Here is a 19,520-nt window from a genome sequence, read left to right on the forward strand (position 1 = left end):
CCTCATGTTCCGCTTGTTCCCTTTTCACTAGCTTAAAAAATGCACGATGGAGGCCAAAGGGATCCACTATTTTTCACCAATGAAATTTTTTGACTGCAAATTAATAGTTCATGTCTTTTTGTCCATTACGCAAATCTTTGTTTTGTTTTTGACACACTTTCCCTTTAAGACAGGGGGTCTGGAACCCAGGAGCTAGTCTTGGGGTTTCCACAAAAAAAAACATCTGATTTAAAAAAAAAATCCACTTTTCTCTATATATTTTTCAAAAAAATGCTACAAAAAATGAGATCTAAAAAGTAAAAATAGGAAAAGAAGAAAAAGAAGATAAAAGCAAATGCTTGGCAGTCATTAGCATGAAGCTGTTAGCAAGGAAATAGTAATAACACTGTTATTACACTGCTTAGTAACATTTTGAATGGGTCCATCCAATTAGAAAGATCCTATTCATTTTGGCAGGTAGTCGTTAGCATTTACCTGTTAGCTTGGAGCTGTTACCATCTTAACATAACACCGTTAGCATGACTCAATAGCATGTCGCTGCTAGCACACATCCATGAGCCTCACAAGTTTGCACGCAGCCTCTAGCATTACTAGTTAGCATGTAGCCGTGAGTATCAGTTGTCAGCATAACTTGTTAGCACGTCGCTGTTACCATGTAGCCGTTAGTATGTCTGTTAGCCTAATTAGTTTGCAAGTAGCCGTTAGCGTAACTCGTTACATTTAGCATTTAGCTGTTAGCATGACTAGTTATTACGTGGCCGTTAGCGTGTAGTTGTTAGCCTGTAGCCTTTAAAACAAATACTTGGGATGTAGCCTTTAGCATCAACTTTAGCATGATTCTTTAGCCTTAAATTGTTATCTTATAGCCGTTGGCATGATTGGTTATCATCTAGCTGTTAGCAGGTAGCTATTAGCATGAGACTTTCGCATAACTTAGTCATTAGCATATACTCATTAGCATTTAGCCGATGGCATGTCTCATTTGGATTCAACTTGTTAGCATGTAGCCATTAGTATCAGTTGTTAGCATGTAGCTGTCAGAATAACTTGTTAGCACGTCGCTGTTACCATGTAGCCGTTAGTATGTATCTGTTAGCCTAATTAGTTTGCAAGCAGCCGTTAGCGTGACTCGTTACCATGTAGCCTTTAGCATTTAGCTGTTAGCATGACTAGTCATCATGTGGCCGTTAGCGTGTAGTTGTTAGCCTGTAGCCTTTAGCACAAATACTTGGGATGTAGCCTTTAGCATCACCTTTTGGCATGTAGCCATTAGCATGATTCTTAAGCCTTAAATTGTTATCTTGTAGCCGTTAGCATGATTGGTTAGCTTCTAGCTGTTAGCAGGTAGCTTTTAACATGTACCTGTTTGCATAACTTAGTAGCATGTAGTCATTAGCATCTACTCATTAGCATGTAGCCGATGGCATGTCTCGTTTGGATTCAACTTGTTAGGATGCAGCCATTCGTATCAGTTGTTAGCACGTAGCTGTCAGAATAACTTGTTAGCATGTAGCCGTTGGTATGTATCCGTTAGCCCAATTAGTTTGGAAGTAGCCGTTAGCATTACTCGTTACCATCTAGCCATTAGCATGTAGCTGTTAGCATGACTAGTTATCTTGTGGCCGTTAACATGTAGCTGTTAGCGTGTAGTTGTTAACCTGTAGCCTTTAGCACAAATACTTGGGGTGTAGCCTTTGGCATCAACTTTTCACATGTAGCAGTTAGCATGATTCTTTAGCCTTTAATTGTTATCTTGTAGCCGTTATCATGATTGGTTAGCTTCTAGCTGTTAGCAGGTAGCTTTTAACATGTATCTGTTAGCATAACTTAGTAGCATGTAGTCATCAGCATCAACTCATTAGCATGTAGCCGATGCCACGTCTCATTTGGATTCAACTTGTTAGGATGTAGCCATTAGTATCAGTTGTTAGCATGTAGCTGTCAGAATAACTTGTTAGCACGTAGCTGTTAGCATGTAGCCGTTAGTTTGTATCCGTTAGCCCAATTAGTTTGGAAGTAGCCGTTAGCGTTACTCGTTACCATGTAGCCTTTATCATGTAGCTGTTAGCATGACTAGTTATCTTGTGGCCGTTAACATGTAGCCGTTAGCGTGTAGTTGTTAACCTGTAGCTTTTAGCACACATACTTGTGATGTAGCCTTTAGCATCAACTTTTCGCATGTAGCCGTTAGCATGATTCTTTAGTCGATGCCGTGCCTGATTTGGATTCAACTTGTTAGCATGTAGCTTTAAGCATGTAACTGTTAGCCCAACTAAAAAAAAGCGTCAAAATAATCCAAGACATTAGGAGCAAAAACGGCCTTGCCCCCTTCCTCAATTCCGTGTTTTTTGCAGATTTACCACTCACCAAGGTTTCATACACCAAACACATTCGTATACGTAGCGAAAATTCCTAACAATTCTATTTATTTGATTCGGTATCGAATTCGGTGGTTACCGATCCGGCCAGCAGGTAGTGCTCACGGGTTCCCGTCCGAATGAATTCGACATAGTATTGTAAAAGAGTTGTGAATGTTTGACATCTCCTTGATTGCGTGTAAATAAAAGTGGATCCCAGGTTGCTTTCTTTCACGTTTATTTTCGGTTCTGATTTCAATACGTAAAATTGCGTAGAATTTTATGGGCTAACCAACGTGTCTATCAACATTTGAATAAGCCACCGACCTGTTTTGCCCTGTTTCTTGCCTGATACCTGTCGCCGACCCGTTTCTGGACCCGTTTCTGCTTTTGCTCCTCCGTCCCGGCCATCGACCCGTTTCGCCCTGTTTCCTGCCTGATACCTGTTGCCGACCTCTTTTCTGAACTCGTTACTGCTTCTGCTCCTCCGTCCCACACATCGACCTGTTTTGCCTTGTTTCCTGGCTGTTACCTGTTGCCAACCTCTTTTCTGAACTTGATTTTTGACGCCAAATAAGGAGAATTACGGAGCAAAACGAATGGATTACAACACGGATCGTCAAATGATGCAGGAATACTTTTAGGCGGATTTTTTTTTTTTAATCTGTCAGCATTCTGGTGTGTTTTGGACTCAATATTTGACACGGTTGGATTCTCTGGACGGTCTGCAATATTTTTGTAAAGAATCGAGTCATGAATGGTATTTTGTTTCAGACTAATGGTGATTGTATTTTGAAAGAGTTGAAACTGGCTGGTTAAAAGAGTTCAGGGTACCAGAGAAATTGCTCTTTGAAAACTGCAGCCTCGGTCATACATTTGATGTTCTTTATTCTCTTGTACTTGTTTTGCCATTCCCCATTGACACCACGGAGGGAGCATGCGGGTCAAGAGTCACATTGCGTTTGCGGAACGGAGAAAAACACCGAGTCGTCCCTTTTCACAGAAATCGAAAGACGCGAGGCGAACATAGGACCGCTCCACAAGATAGAAGAAGAAAAAGGACAAAGAGAAAACAAGGCCACGCGTTCCTCAACACTTTGTCCGTGTAGCCGAGCCGTTTCTTTTCTCGATACTTGAGATTTTTTTTCTTTTGAGACGAAGAAAAACACCTGGAATAGTAGCGGTGGCAGCCAAACGACATCGAGAGCGCACAATACATACATTGAGCTATTGTAGCTGCAAACACCACCGATAATAACAAGAGCTCACCTGAAGCAAGGTTGTCCGACTCATTTGAGCTTGAAGGACACGTGGGAGGGGTGGGGGAGAATGCGGGACCGGTGGGATCCAGAGAAAGAAAGAAAGACGAAGAGCGAGGAGAGAAAAAGGAATGAAACAAAGAAAGAGAGAGAAATAGAAAGAGAAAATAAAGACAAATAAATACAAAGAGTAGAGTAAAAGAAGAAAGACATGGAAAGTAAGAGTAATGGAAAAGAGAGAAAGTGAGTGATCATCCTTTCTTTCTCTCCCTTGCTGTGTTTTTCCACTTATTACTCTTTCTCTCTATTTCTAGCTACTTCTCTCTCTTTTTCTCTACTACTGTCTTTCTCCTCTCTCTTTTTCTTTCTCTCTATTTCTCACTAACCCCCTTTTTTTCTCCCTCTCCGTCTTTTTCTTTCCATCTCTTTCCCCCTCTCTCGCTCTCACTTTCGCTCTATCTACACTCACATACGTGGCACTGACCTAGACAGCTAGAGGGACAAAGAAAGAAAAGGGCAAGAAAGATCAAGAAAATCTAGTGAGTGAGAAGGTGACAGAGAGGGGGGGACTGGAAAAAAGAAAAATTATTAAAAAAGGAGAGTAAAAAAAAAGAAATGACACACTCAATAAAAAAAGAAGAAAAATGCGAAACAAGAGACAAATGAAAAAAAAAAAAGAAGAGGAAAAGAAAAATAAATATTTTTAAAAAAAGGAAAAGAGAAGAATGAAAAAAAAGAAAGAACATTAAAAGAAAAACAGAAAAGAAAGTAGAAAAAAGAAATGACACACTCAATAAAAAAGAAAAGAAAAATATAAAACAAGATAAAAAAAAATAGTTAAGATAATGAATAGAAGAGGAAAAGAAAAATAATTGTGAGAAAACACGCAAAATATTTTTTTTAAAAAAAGGAAAAGAGAAGAATGAAAAAAAGAAAGAACATTAAAAGAAAAACAGAAAAGAAAGTAGAAAAAAGAAGACAGAAAAATAAAAGAAAGAGAAAAATCCAAACATTTCGCTATTATGCCGCGTTTGGGTCCATTCGATCCTCGATCCCTGCACATATTTTGCTCATAGAAGCCGTTTCCTAAACACAGCTCGCGATGCCAGATCCATTCTCCTCCGTCCACTGAAGCGGAAAACAGTTCCCCAGAACAGACGGTCCCGACCCGCAAGCCTCCAAGTTCCGGCAACGGGCAACGTGATTTCCTGGGCGAGATGTCGTCGGGAGCGAGTCCTTTCCAGATATTCCGCTTCCGAGGAACGGAATCCGCTTTGCGACCCGACTCCGACCCGGTCCGGGCCAGGCGGGCTTCCTCTAAAAATCCCAAAACCTCAAATCCATCTTTATCTTAATTCCCTGAGATCTAAAAAAATCCGTGAAACCCTCGTCCACTAGGACAGCGCCTCCTGGTGGTAAAACATGCCCTTCCTGGAATAAATATTCAGCAAAAATAGATAAGCTTATCGTTAAAACGTGCGATTTCTGAAACGTCCGTAGCTGGAGAAATTTGACGTAACGTGAGCCTCGCTCGGATCGGCCGCCATCTTGCTGCTACGGCACCCGGAAAACGAAAAACCTTCGCCAAGAAAATCAAAGGAAAATGGAGATCTGCCACGCGGTCCCTTTAACAATTCATTCTTAAGCAGGAGGCCTTAAATAATCATCTCAAGGGCCGCATTTGGCCCCCGGGCCAACGCTTACATTGTCATTTCATTTCTTCAATTCAAAAAAAGAATCGTTTAAAAAAAAAAAAAGCAATTCTCTACGAATTCTACAATTGAAAAATCATGATCAGTGATCATTTATATTGAAGAGACAGTGTGTTTAATTGGACCACTAGATGGTGGAGAGCACGTGTGTCAAACAGGCGGCTCGCGGGCCCGATCAGGCCCGCTAAAGGATTGAATCCGGCCCGCGAGACGACACTCAGAGAAGCGCAAGAGAGAAACAAGCCGCAGGTTGAAATAGGTCAACTTGATGTTGCCAAAGAAAGGTACCTTGAACAAAGACACTACTTCTCTCTCTCTCTCTCTCTCTCTCTCTCTCACCCCTTTTGTCCCACTCTGTGTCTCTCTTCTTCTCTTCCTTTGTTGCTCTTTTTCTTTTTTTTCTCTTTTGCTCTAACTTCCTTTCTTCGTTTTCTCTCTTTTCTCTTTCTCTCTTCCTACCCTTGGCGCTTTCTTTTTTGTCTTCTCTCCTGCTGTCTTTCTATTTCTCTTTGGATTTCTTTCTTCCTCTCCCTTTCTTTTCCCCTCTCAAGACTTCTCTTTTTATCTCTTTTGTTTCTCATGCTCTCTCACTCTCTCTTTTTCTCGTCCTTTGTTGCTCTTTGTCTTTTTCTCTCCCTGTGTCTTTTAACCTCTTTTGCTCTAACTTTCTTTTTTCCTTTTCTCTCTTTTCTCTTTCTCTCTTCATACCTTTCGCGCTTTCTTTTCTCTTTTCTCTCCTTCTGTCTTTCTATCTCTCTTTGGATTTCTTTCTTCCTCTCCCTTTCATTTTCCCCCTCTTTCACGACTTTTTATCTTTTGTTTCTCACGCTCTCTCCCTCTCTCTTTTTCCCTCCCTCTTTCTCTTAATTCTTTATCTCTCTTTTTCTTTTTCTCTTTAATCTACTAGTCTCCTGGTGTAGAGCAACCGAAAAGTGCTCAAAAAGCACAACGAAGAATACAAACCACGGAGACTCAAAAAGACCAAAATGCGTGGTTTTCTTCTCAATGAAATGACCAACTTTTCACAAAAAAAAGGAAAAAAAGGAGATAGAGAAAGAAAAAAGAAGATAAAAGGGAAAGGAGCAATACTCGTATATTTCAAAACGAATGACTTTTTACCACTGGGAGGCTCATAACAATACACACTGTCCCTTTAAACTTTTATATCATGGCGGGGGCCTCAAACTGTCCTATCGCCGGCCGCAGTTGGCCCCCGGGCTGCGAGTTTAAGACACCTGCTCTCGCATAAAAAACATGCCTCCCGAACTATCGTCTTCACTTCAAATTCGAGGTAAGATCTTAAACCCGAATCCTAACCCGACCCGACCCGAAATTTCATCGGTTCGGGCTAGGCGGGGTTTCTCTTTCGCTGCTCACGACGACGAGCCATCACAACTATTGTTTTCCTCCAAAATATAATCATAACATCTTCTCCCTGAGTTTTTGGAGTACCCCAACGACTTATATACCAAAAAAAAAGCGTCCCCCTACAGGACCAAGTTAAAAATGACAAATACATCTTTCTGAGTTACCTTATTTTCCGCACTATAAGGCGCACCTAAAAGCCTTTATTTTTTTCAAAAGCTGACCATGCGCCTTATAAAACAGTGCGCCTTATATATGGAGCAATCTGAAGTCGCAAAGTCTCGCAACTAAAGCAAGCAGCCGCCGACTGGATTTTCCCCCGAACGCCAAGTATTACGCGGTGTATACTGGGATTTATTTACCGGCGTTTCATTGGCTAACCAATGTGTCAATCATCATTTGAATCGATCACTATTGGCTAAAGTTATTCGGAGGTCAAGGGGGCGGATCCTTTTTATCATTTACAGGCTGGCATAGGCTCAAGGGGCGAAACAAAGCCTGCAATTGGCCCAAAAAGATGAATGCGTGTAGCACGTGACTGACGGCATACAGAAAGCATTTTTTGACTATTTTGTATTTGTAAATATTTTATTCTCCTGGATTTACTACACTCACGGATATAAGAGGACCACGGCTGCACATTATTATGAACACAACGACTTCGGTGAGCTACTCCGGCTATATATTTTCCCTGTATCTTGTTTCAGACTGAACTCGATGTTTCTGTGATAAGCGGTGCAGATCATGGATGGAATGGAGTGTCTATTTTTAAATTCAACTCAAGTGTTTATTGTCATATGCACAGTAAAGTTGCAAGCGAAAAAGAAAATAGAAACTAGGGAATGGTTGGCATTTCTTGAATCCCGAGACTTGAACCTTCCGAATGATGGAACGATGCATTTGAGTGACATGGTACGGACACCGCATCCGCACGTGTCTGAGACACGTATTTGCTTCTTTGCAAGCTTTGGGAATGTTAAGGGGGTAATCAGTTGGACTGAACCATCTGACTGTTTTGTCCACGGTCCCATTGGAGCGCCTTATCATCCGGTGCGTCTTATGTATGTCAAATATAGGACCAAAAACTATTTTTTCGGGGTGCGCCCTACAACCCGCTGCGCCTTATAGTGCGGAAAATACGGTAATCACTTTATGCTAACTCCTAATGCTAACAACTCAACGCTACCGGTTCTCTATCAACATCTTCCAGATCAATCACAACTCTTATAATTGCTGCGGGAATTGTCTAGTTTTAGATTTATTATACTGTATACATCTATAAAATGGTCTCTGTGAATCACTTTAAGTACGCTACTTTGAGAGAGGCGGAGAGAGAACAATTAGGGGCGGGAAATGATTTTTTTGAAAAGGCAGCGAGAGAGAAACGCAGCGGTTAAGATTTTCAAAATCGGGTTCGGGTCGGGTCTTAAAACCCTACCTCGGCTTCAGTTATCCCAGGCTCTGTACATCGAAACCGAAGGCGTGCTGTTCTTCCCGGCCGCATCGCTACTACTCCCTTTGGTCTTGACGGTCGCCATCTCCATCCCCTGTTGCGAGGGCCTCCGTCCGGGCCGGACCCCCACGCACCCCACCCTGGTGTTCCTCTTCAGCTCCCGTTTGTCGGCGTTGAATTTGTCCAGGCGGACCCTGCTCTCCACCACAAACAACAGCCGGTTGTTATTGTCCCCGCTGTTCCTGCCGTCGGTGGCTTCCAAGGGAGCTTGGGCGGACCTCCGTCTCCGGAACCAGGAGCGGATCCTGCCCCAGGTGTTCCGCGGCACCAGACGGGAGAAGACGGAGGAATGGCAGACGGCTTGGAATCCTCGTTTGAAGTTCTCGTTGTAGTACCCGTAGATGACGGGGTTGACGCTGGAATTGGCGAAGGCCAGCCAGTGAGCGAAGGGGAACACGTGACTGTTGAGAAGTTCCAGTTGCTCTCTTCCCAAACCCGCGTAGTCCGCCATCATCATCAAGGTCCAGAGCGGTAACCAGGACAACATGAACAGCAACGTGACCAGGATCAGCATCTTGATGGCCTGGATCTTCTTCTTGGACAAGACGGGTTTGGCCCGTCTCCTGCCCCGGACGTTGGCCTCCCGCGGCGTCCGATTCCCGACCGCGCTGGAGCAGAGCTTGACGCCGATGGTGCCGTACATGACGGCGATGACCGACAGCGGACTCAGGTAGACGAGGGCGAAGAGAACGGCGGTGTAGACCCGCGTGGTTTTCGGGTCGGCGAAGTTCTCGTAGCAGGCGCGGAGGGGGACGGTCTGGTTGAAGTCGTCGTGGTAGACCATGAAGTGCAGAGGGACCTCCTCTACGGTTAAGACCACCGCAGCCGGAGTCATGACCGCCATGGCCAGGATCCAGACCAAGAAGATAGCTGCGTTGGCGGTGACTATGGTGGACTTGTTGTGTAGATAGGCTATGCAGCGAAACCTGGGAGGGAGAAAAAAATGCCGGCTGTCAAGAAACGGTTATAGACTCCGATGGATGGGGTGAAACCTGGAGTCATGTTCATGACCCCCCTATGTCATGATTGCTGATTGGCTCCCTGACTCTTTTTAAACCCCCGTCTTCCAAGAGGAAGCTATCAGACCGTCTGCCAACCTATGCTCTCAGCTAGGCAAGCTTTGTACTATCTGACATTATGACGTTTTCCTGACTGATACCTGTTGCCAACCTGTTTCTGAACTCGTTTCTGCTTCTGCTCTTCCGTCCCGGCCATCGAGCTGTTTTGTCCCGTTTCCTGCCTGATACCTGTTGTCGACCTGTTTCTGGACCTGTTTCTGTTTTGCTCCCCTGTCCCGGCCATTGACCTATTTTGCCCTGTTTCCTGCCTGGTACCTGTTGCCGACCTCTTTTCTGAACTCGTAACTGCTTCTGCTCCTCCGTCCCAGCCGTCCCAACCATATAGACATATGTTGGCCTAGAGACGGATGGGCGCCACTAGGCTGTGGTTGCCCCAAGACACACCACAGGAAATGGTGCTCCTACCACCTGTGTGGTTAATGAATCCAATTTGTGTTTTTGTAGTGCAGTAGTTAGCACATTTGCCTAACACGCTAAAGGTCCCCAGTTTAGGACTGGGTAGACACATATGTTGCCTAGAGAGGGATAGGAGCCACCAGGCTGTACTTGCCTAAGACACACCACAGGAAATGGTGCCCCTACCACCCGTGTGGTTAAGGGATACAACACAAAAGGTCCCCGTTTCAAGACTAGGTGAAAACATATGTTGGCCTAGAGAGGGATGGGCACCACCAGGCTGTACTTGCCAAAGACACACCACAGGAAATGGTGCTCCTACCACCCGTGTGGTTAATGGATCCAATTTGTTTTCTTGTAATGCAGTGGTTAGCACATTTGCCTAACACGCAAAAGGTCCTTGGTTTAGGACTGGGTAGACACATATGTTGGCCTAGAGAGGAATGGGCGCCACCAGGCTGTACTTGCCCAAGACACACCACAGGAAATGGTGCTCCTACCATCCGTGTGGTTAATGGATCCAATTTGTGTTCTTGTAATGCAGTGGTTAGCACATTTGCCTAATCCCCGGTTTAGGACTGGGTACACACATATGTTGCCTAGAGAGGGATGGGTGCCACCGGGCCGTACTTGCCCAAGACACACCACAGGAATTGCTGTTCCTACTTCCTGAGTGGTTAATGGATCCCATTTGTGTTTTTGTTTACACATTTGCTTAACACCTGAGAGGTCCCTGGTTCGAGACTGGCCAAGAACACATGTAGGCCTGGAGAGGGATGGGCGTCACCGGGCCGTACTTGCCCAAGACACACCACAGGAAATGGTGCCCCTACCACTTGTGTGCTTAAGGGATCCAACTAACCCAATATCTATAAAAAATGCTATTTTGAGTGTGATATTTGGTGTACTTTTGCCTGTTTTCAAATCAAAGTTGGTCCTGAATGATTATTTTTGGTACCACTAGGAGGCAGAAAATATGACACACTGTCCCTTTAAACGAATAAGAAACAAACCTCTCAACGGATATTGCCACCAACGTGAAGACGGACGCCGACACCGACACGCCCTGCACGAACCCACTCATCTTGCAAACCAGGTTGGAAAAGGGCCAACCTGAAAAAGAGAAAGAGAATGGGTCAGCCCAGGCCGTAAAATACTTGCGCCGGTTAGGAGACGGAGGAAAAGAACGCCGTCCTAGCTGCTAGTAGAGCAAAAATCATGGTTTGTTGCAGGGGTGGGTGTCCAACTGGTTTTAGCTGGGGGCCACAAATGCTATAAAAAAATCTCACGGGGGCCGGACTAGTAAGTTTAAGAGAAAGAGAGAGGGAGAAAAAGAGAGGGAGGGAAAGAGAGAGCGATAAACAGATAGGGAGAACAAGGGAGAGAGAAAAAGATAGAGCAGAATAGAGATATGAATGGAGAAGAAGGGGGAAATGAATATTGAGAGAAAAATAAAGTGAAAAAGAGAAGGATTAAAAGAATAAGAGAAGTGAAACGACAGAAAAAGAGTCTGCAGGAGAAAAAGAAACAAAGTGAGGTGGGAGAGAGAGAGAGGTTGAAAGAGGGTGAGAAAGAAAGAGAAAAATAGAAAGAAAGAATTAAAGTGTAAATTAGAGAGAGAAAATAGAAAGAGAGAAAGACAGAGAAAAAGAAAGAGAGTGAGAGAGTAATAGAGAAAAATAGAGAAAAAGAGAGTGACGGAAAGAGAGAGCGATAAACAGATCAAGGGAGAACAAGGGAGACAGAGTAACAGTGAGAGAAAAAGAGAGAGCACAATAGAGATATGAATGGAGAAGAAGGGGGAAATGAATAGAGAGAGAAAAAGAAAGTGAAAAAAGAGAAAGATAAAAAGAATAAGAGAAGTGAAACGACAGAAAGAAAAAGACTCAGCAGGAGAAAAAGAAACAAAGTGAGGTGAGAGAGACAGGTCGAAAAAGGGAAAGAAAGAGGGTGAGAAAGAAAGAAAAATCGAAAGAAAGAGAATTAAAGCGTAAATTAAAGAGAGAAAATAGAAAGAGAGCAAGACAGAGAAAAAGAAAGAGTTAGAGAGTGAGAGAAAAATAGAGAGAAAGAGAGAGTGAACAGGAGAAAGAAAAAGAGGGAGAAATAAATCAAAAAGAAGTGAGTCCGAGAGAAATAGAGAAATACGACCACAATTGCTTTGCAAAAGTTAACTGGCTTTGGTGACACCCGGTGAAAATAATCAAAACTACGGCTCATTTTCCTCTTGCGCTTCTCTCACTGTTGTCTTGCGGGCCGGATTTAAACCATTGGTGGGCCTGATCTGGCCCGCGGGCCGCCTGTTTGGCACCTGTGATTTATAGGATCCCAGAGAACTCTGATTCAAGAGAAATAAGAAAGTTAAATGCATGCAAGCGGAAAGATTGGACCGAGGCACTCATCAAGTAAGAAAAATGCAACGTTCGGAATGGTTCTAAATTTGAGCGCAGTGGTCTCCACAGACACTCTTCTTTTCCACTGTCTTCTAACCAGCCCAAGTCGTCTTCTAGCTCCAGGATAAGCCCCGCCCACAATGTTGACCAACGAATCGAAGGCTCAAGATAATGAACACAAGCAACGTATTGAAATACCAGAGGTGGGCCGTCGAGGCCTGCAAGGCCTTCTCTGCTGGCCTGGAAAATATCTGAAACGTGCATTTGCCCGATTTTTCAGAGTAGAACTCGTGTTTTTTTTGTCATAGTTTGGCCCGGGGTGCGACTTATACTCCGGTATAACTTAAGGACAAATTATGAACACATTATCATATCCAAGAGTTTTCCATTTGTATTACCGGTATATCATTTCAAATGTTATGCTCATGCTAAACCACAAGAGGGCACTCTAGGTCGGTGTGGATCATTTCAACCTTGCCGTGTTATGTGGTAATGTTTCTGTATTGTAGTATTACTGTAGTAGTATTTCTGGAAAATTTTCTTTTCAAAAGGAAAGCAAAATAAACCATGAGGTCCCTGTTTTAAACACCAAATTTGATGTTTAGTTTTGCAGTATTTTTCTCTGTTTTTTGTAGTATTTCTGCACTAGTATTTCCATGGCATTACTGTTGAATGTTTTTGAGTATTTCCATAGTAGTGTTGAGTCGTATTAATGTAGATATTTTGGGAGAGCAAGGCGTGGTCGGGGACAGAAACGAGTCGTAAGCCGGGACGAGAGAGCAGACGAGGTCAGGATCAAAACGGGTCGAAACACTAAATTTGATTTTTTTTGTAGTAAATGTGTCGTATTCTTGTAGTATATCTGTAGTAGTTTCATTTTTGATATTATAGTATTACTGTCGCAGTATTTCTAATAGTGTTTTGATATCCGTATTCTGCATTACTACTGTATTTGTAGTATTTCTCTAGTACTACTTTTGGAGCATCACTGTAGTACTAGGATCAAAACGCGTCGAAACACTAAATTTGATTTATTTTTTTAGTAAATTTTGTGGTATTCTTGTAGTATTTCTGTAGTGGTTTAATTTTTGATATTGTAGTATTACTGTTGAAGTATTTTTTAATGGTGTTTTGATATCTGTATTCTGCATTACTACTGTATTTTGTAGTATTTCCCTCGTACTACCTTTGGAGCAGTTCTGTAGTACTAGGATCAAAACGGGTAAAAACACTAAATTTGATTTTTTTTTTAGTAAATTTGTGGTATTCTTGTAGTATTTCTGTAGTCGTTTCATTTTTGATATTATAGTATTCCTGTCGAAGTATTTCTAATGGTGTTTTGATATCTGTATTCTGCAGTACTACTGTATTTTGTAGTATTTCTCTCGTACTACTTTTGGAGCAGCTCTGTAGTACTAGGATCAAAACGGGTAAAAACACTAAATTTGATTTTTTTTTTTTCAGTAAATGTGTCGTATTCTTGTAGTATTTCTGTAGTAGTCTCATTTTTGATATTATAGTATTCCTGTCAAAGTATTTCTAATGGTGTTTTGATATCTGTATTCTGCATTACTACTGTATTTTGTAGTATTTCCCTCGTACTACTTTTGGAGCATTTCTGTAGTACAAGGATCAAAACGCGTCAAAACACTAAATTTGATATATTCTTTTTAGTAAATTTTGTGGTATTCTTGTAGTATTTCTGTAGTCGTTTCATTTTTGATATTATAGTATTTTCCTGTCGAAGTATTTCTAATGGTGCTTTGATATCTTTATTCTGCATTACTACTGTATTTGTAGTATTTCTCTAGTACTACTTTTGGAGCATCGCTATAGTAAGAGGATCAAAATCTGTATTCTGCAGTACTGCTGTTTATGTATTTTGTAGTATTTCTTTATGACTATTTTTGTAGTTTTTCTGTATTATAGTATTATTGTAGTAGTTTCTGTGTAGTATTTCTGTAGTAGTTTCATTTTTGATATTATAGTATATTACTGTCGAAGTATTTCTAATAGTGTTTTGATATCTATATTCTGCGGTACTGCTGTTTATGTATTTTGTAGTGTTTCTCTAGTACTACTTTGGTAGCATTTCTGTAGTACTATGTCTGTCCTAGGGTTTCTGTAGTATTTTCTTTTTAAAAAGAAAGAAAAACAATTGACTAGGTTCCCTGTTTTAATCATACAATTTGATGTATAGTTTTGCAGTATTTTTCTGGCGTTTTTGTATTATTACTGTAGATGTATTTTGTTGTATTTTGTTTGTTTCAGGACCAGAACCTGAAACAGGACCCAATTGTGTAAATTTTATTTTATTTTATTTTATTTTTTGTAAATGTGTCATATTCATTGTAGTATTTCTGTAGTAGTCTCATTTTTGATATTATAGTATTCCTGTCGAAGTATTTCTAATGGTGTTTTGATATCTGTATTCTGCAGTACTACTGTATTTTGTAGTATTTCTCTAGTACTACTTTTGGAGCATCTCTGTAGTACTATGTCTGTCGTAGCGTTTCTGTAGTATTTTCTTTTCAAAAGGAAAAAAAAACTCATTTATTAGGTTCCCTGTTTAAAAGTAGTTTTGCAGTATTTTTCTGGCTTTTTTGTATTATGTTAGATGTATTTTGTTGTATTTTGCTGGTACTCCATCCGTGGTAGTTTCTCCGTATTATAGGATCTCTGTCGTATTTTATTTCGGAAAGGAGAGCAAAATCATCGGGCCCTCGTTTTCAATATTTCGTCTCGGAGTCATTTTGACTTCTTATTCTAGTACTCCTTCCGAAAGTATTTTGTAGTAATTGCGCCGTGCTGTAAACGACCTTCATTATTCTACGTACATATTGTGGGATTTTTGCCCGGAAGGGAAAAAAACAAACCTCATGAATGCATTCATGACTGCAGCGAGCGCTACAAGCACTACAGTACATAAAGGGAAACATCAGAGGAATGGGAATTCACCAAGGCGCTAGTTCTCTTTTCAATAGGTTCGGGCAGACAATCGGGTAATGAGGGTTCGGATTTCTGCTAGATCTCGCTAGAGGGAGAAGCGTTTTTCCCCCCGCCGGGATAATGGCTTTGGAATTCGCAGGAGTTTTCTTTCGTCGAGCTCGGTCGGACGCAAAGGCTCGACGAGAAGGCCGCGCGGTCCGAGCGCGCAATACCTGCCGGTCTTTTTCCGATGTTTGCCTGTTTTGTTATTATACGGTTGCCGGAGTCCTACAGCCTTTTCGTGGCCAAATTTAAGCGCTTTTAGGGGTGGTTCGATGTCTTTTTTTGGGGGATGGAGGAATCAGGTGTGATTGGTTGAGGTCACTGGGTAGGAATGTAGGAAGGAAGGAGGGAAGGAAGGAAGGAAAGATAAGGATGGAGGGAAGGAAGGAAGGAAGGAAGGAGAGGAAGGAAAGGGAGGGAGGAAGAAAGAAAGAAAGAAAGAGGGGAATGAAGGAAGGAAGGAGAGGAAAGAGCAGAAGGAAGGAAAGAAGTAATGAAGGAGAGGAAGGAAAGGGAGGGAGGAAACAAGAAAGAAAGAAAGAGGGAAAGGAAGGAAGGAAGGAAGACACCCTTTATATGGACAAATTTAAGCGGTTTTAGGGGACGTTCGATGTCTTTTTTTGGGGGGGGTGGAGGAATCGGGTGTGATTGGTTGAGGTCACCGGGTAGGAATGTAGGAAGGAAGGAAGGAAAGATAAGGAGGGAGGGAAGGAAGGAAGAAGTGGAAGGAAAGGGAGGGAGGAAGCAAGAAAGAAAGAAAGAAAGAAAGGGGAAGGAAGAAGGCAAGGAAGGAAGGAGAGGAAAGAGCGGAAGGAAGGAAAGGGAGGGAGGAAACAAGAAAAGGAAGGAAGGAAGGAAGGAAGGAAGAAAGTAAGGAAGACACCCTTTTTATGGCCAAATTTAAGCGGTTTAAGGGGACGTTCAATGTCTTTTTTTTGTATGGAGGAATCAGGTGTGATTGGTTGAGGTCACTGGGAAGGAATGAAGGAAGGAAGGAAGGAGAGGAAGGGAAGAAGAAAGAAAGAAAGAAAGAAAGAGGGGAAGGAAGGAAGGAAGGAAGGACGTCTACTCTCCTTTCCTGGCTTACGACTCGCTCCCTGTCCCTATTCATACCCACTCCTATCTGTCCCCTTTTGTCAGTCTGTCTGCGAACTTCAGTTAACACTAGGCATGCCTTTTTCGACCCCGACTCACTCCTGTTTTTGCTCCTTTCCGTTCCCCAGCTTCGACCCATTTTTGATCCCGACCACGTCTGCGCTCCCGTCTTGGCTTACGACCTTTTTTTTGTCCCTGACTACATCTACTCTCCTTTTCCAGTTTACAACTTGTTTCTGACCCCGACCACGCCTTGCTCTCCTGTCTTGGCCTACGACCTCTTTTTTGTCCCTGACTACATCGATTCTCCTGTTCTGGCTTACAACTTGTTTTCGACCCCGACCACGCCTTGCTCTCCCACCGACCCATTTTTCCGTCCCTGACACTGCCATCGCTCACTATCCTTCCTCTTCCCTCCAGGAGTGTGGTGGGGATGCAAAAGATGCCCACGGCAAATTTATAAAAAAAAAAAAATCAAATTTAGTGTTTCGACCCGTTTTGATCCTGACCACGTCTTCGCTCCCGTCCCGACTCACGACCCTTTTTGTCCCGACGACGTCTACTCTCCGTTCCCGGCTTACGACTCTTTTCCGACCCCGACCACGCCTTGCAATCGACCCGTTTTTCCGACCCTGACACCGCCGTCGCCCGCTAGTGACTTGTGCTAAACGTAACGCAACGGGGTCCCGATTCCGTTTCTGTCCCGTTACCTGTGATGAGGTTGTCCAGGAGCGTGGTGGGGATGCAAAAGAGGCCCACGCCAAATTTACAAAAAAAAAAATTTTGTAGTTTGACCCGTTTTGATCCTGACCACGTCTGCGCTCCTGTCCCGACTCACGACCCTTTTTGTCCCCGACTACGTCTACTCTCAAGCTGTCTTACGACTCGTTTCTGTCCGCGACCACGCCTTGCTCTCCCAGTCCTGGCTACTGACCCGTAATTTGCAAGAAGAATCAAATTTAGTGTTTTGACCTGTTTTGTTCCCGAATTGTCTGCTCTACCGTCCCGACTCACGACCCTTTTTGTCCCCGACTTCGTCTACTCTCCCGTTCCGGCTTACGACTCGTTTCCGACCCCGACCACGCCTCGCTATCGACCCGTTTTTCCGTCCCTGACGCCGCCGTCGCTCGCTAGTGACTTGCGCTAAACCTAACGCAACGGGGTCCCGATTCCGTTCCTGTCCCGTTACCTGTGATGAGGTTGTCCAGGAGCGTGGTGGGGATGCAAAAGATGCCCACCAGGAGGTCGCTGAGCGCCAGGTTGAGGATGAAAAGGTTGGTGACGGTGCGCATGTGACGGCTGCCCAGCACGATGAGGCACACCAAGATGTTCCCGACCATGCACAACAGGAATATGAACAGGTACGCCAGGACGAAGCCGGCGGCCACGTAGAAGGAATGTTGGTAATAGGGCAGGAAGGTGCTGTTCGGGGACCTCTCGGGGCCGGTGGCGTTGTCGGATTCCGTTCCCGTCTCGCTGCTTTCCGTCGGCGTTTCCATGATCTCCTGGAAGAATTCGAATCGTTACACCGGGGGACCTTTTCCAATGTAACGGGTAGAATAAGAACTTTGGTTTTTGTTGAAATTCCTGCGAAAATGTCCTGCAGTGACGAGTCCAACAGCGCCACCTGCTGGTATGGAGTAAGGTTTAGTTTGTGACCGGAAGGCGGATTTTGTTAGCTGCTAACGGTAAGCCACGACTTTTTGGTGGACATTAAAACCACAACTGACAAATCTTACAACATACCAAGTCATGTAATGGATCTTGTCAAGCTGTTTGGATTTATTTTCGTTTTGTTTCTGTCACAATATATGTTGTACTAAAATGCTAATTCCTCTTATAGATGTTGAAAGCCAGCGGAGGTGCTAACCACATGGTGTGTGTATGTTAAAGGACTAACAAGGATTTTATACGATTGACTCATAATGCCATGAAGATTTTCACTGAGTGGGCTTTAGTTGAATGTACAAGGTCAGGGCAGGCTGTTGGAAATGCATCATATTTTGTCCAGGAAATTTCGATAACAGGACTCTGACACAGGACGGCAGGCGTTGTTTTGAGAAGCCAGACATCAAGGCGCTCGTGGATGAGATTGTGAAGCCCAGGGGGCTTCCTTGGTACGCCCATGGGAGGAGCCGGCACACCATTATGCGGGGAGAAGATGGCCTATAAGAGAAAGCTAACGGACTTTAGAAGAAGACTTCCCACGGACTGAAACGTCATCACGTCTTCGGCCAACTCCCGGGTAAACTTAGTCCTTTTTTGTTATTACCATTAAAGGATTTGATACATTTGACTATAAAGGATTTTATACGATTGACTCATAATGCAATGAAGATTTTCACTGAGTGGGCTTTAATTCAATGTACAAGGTCAGGGCAGGCTGCGAAAATTGAGTTTTCCTTTTTTTCATAAAAATGCAATTGTCTCTCTTTCTTTTTCAATGTATTTATTTTTCTCTTTTTTAATTTTTTTCCTTTTTCTTTTCCCTTTTCTTGAGTTTTCCTTTTTTTGCATAAAAATGCGATTTTCTATCTTTTTCTCTTTCAATTTATTTATTTTTCTCTTTATTTTTTTTTTTATTTTTATTCCTTTTTCTTTTCCTTTTTCTTTAGTTTTCATTTTTTTCATAAAAATGCGATTTTCTCTCTTTTTCTCTTTCAATTTATCTATTTTTCCTCTTTAATTTTTTTATTTTTATTCATTTTTCTTTTTTCATGAAAGTGCAATTGTCTCTCTTTTTTGTTTCTTTTTTTAAATCTATTTTTTCTTTTTTCTTTTCTGTTTTGTCTTTTTTTTCACAAAAATGCAATTTTTTTTCTTTTTCTTTTTTTTCTTTTTCTCTATTTTTTTTCTTTTTCTTTTTTTTCTTTTTCTCTATTTTTTTTCATTTTTCTTTTCTTATTTTTCTTAAGTTTGAGATTTTGTCGTTTTCGTTTCCTTTTCCAAAAAGAAAAATGGTCTTTTCTGTTCTGTTTTCGGGCCTTTTCTTTTACGTGTTTTTTTTTTTCCAATCCTTCCGGCGTCCTCCCGACGGAGTCGAGCGCTACGGAACTCGATGAAAAATTCCAGCGGAGCCGCCCGACCTTAAAAAGCATCCGACCCGCGGGCGATTTTAATGCCAACGTCTCTCAGGAAATGGAAAAATGTCAAACCCAAAAAGGGAAACGGCCCTTCCAGGTATTGACACGTGTGGTTTTTTTTTTTTTTTTTTTTTTTAATGGCTGATTTTTTTTTTGTCTGCAGCAACATTTAGGTGTCAAGATTTCTGAAATAAAACATTTCATAATCTTCTTTTTCTTTTGCAGAGTTTAAGTTGGCATTAAGACTGTATTTGAAATAGTCTTTTTCTTACTTTCA

The 19,520-nt window shown here is 42.5% G+C and overlaps 1 protein-coding gene across 1 annotated transcript; it reads right to left on the reverse strand.

The window, feature by feature from the left end:
- Positions 1-8,030: 8,030 nt before the first annotated feature.
- Positions 8,031-17,515, reverse strand: npffr1l2 (neuropeptide FF receptor 1 like 2). Its single transcript, XM_088335263.1, has 3 exons — positions 17,350-17,515; positions 10,695-10,794; positions 8,031-9,132 (listed from the first exon to the last, which is right to left on the reverse strand). The coding sequence occupies exons 1-3, from the start codon at positions 17,498-17,500 to the stop codon at positions 8,139-8,141; spliced, it is 1,245 nt and encodes a 414-aa protein (XP_088191389.1). The 5' UTR covers positions 17,501-17,515; the 3' UTR covers positions 8,031-8,138.
- Between the last annotated feature and the right edge of the window lie 2,005 nt (positions 17,516-19,520).

The sequence above is a fragment of the Urocampus carinirostris genome, chromosome 5 (genome assembly GCF_059441175.1).
Source record: "Urocampus carinirostris isolate Australia breed hairy pipefish chromosome 5, RoL_Ucar_1.0, whole genome shotgun sequence".
Lineage (NCBI taxonomy): Eukaryota > Metazoa > Chordata > Actinopteri > Syngnathiformes > Syngnathidae > Urocampus > Urocampus carinirostris.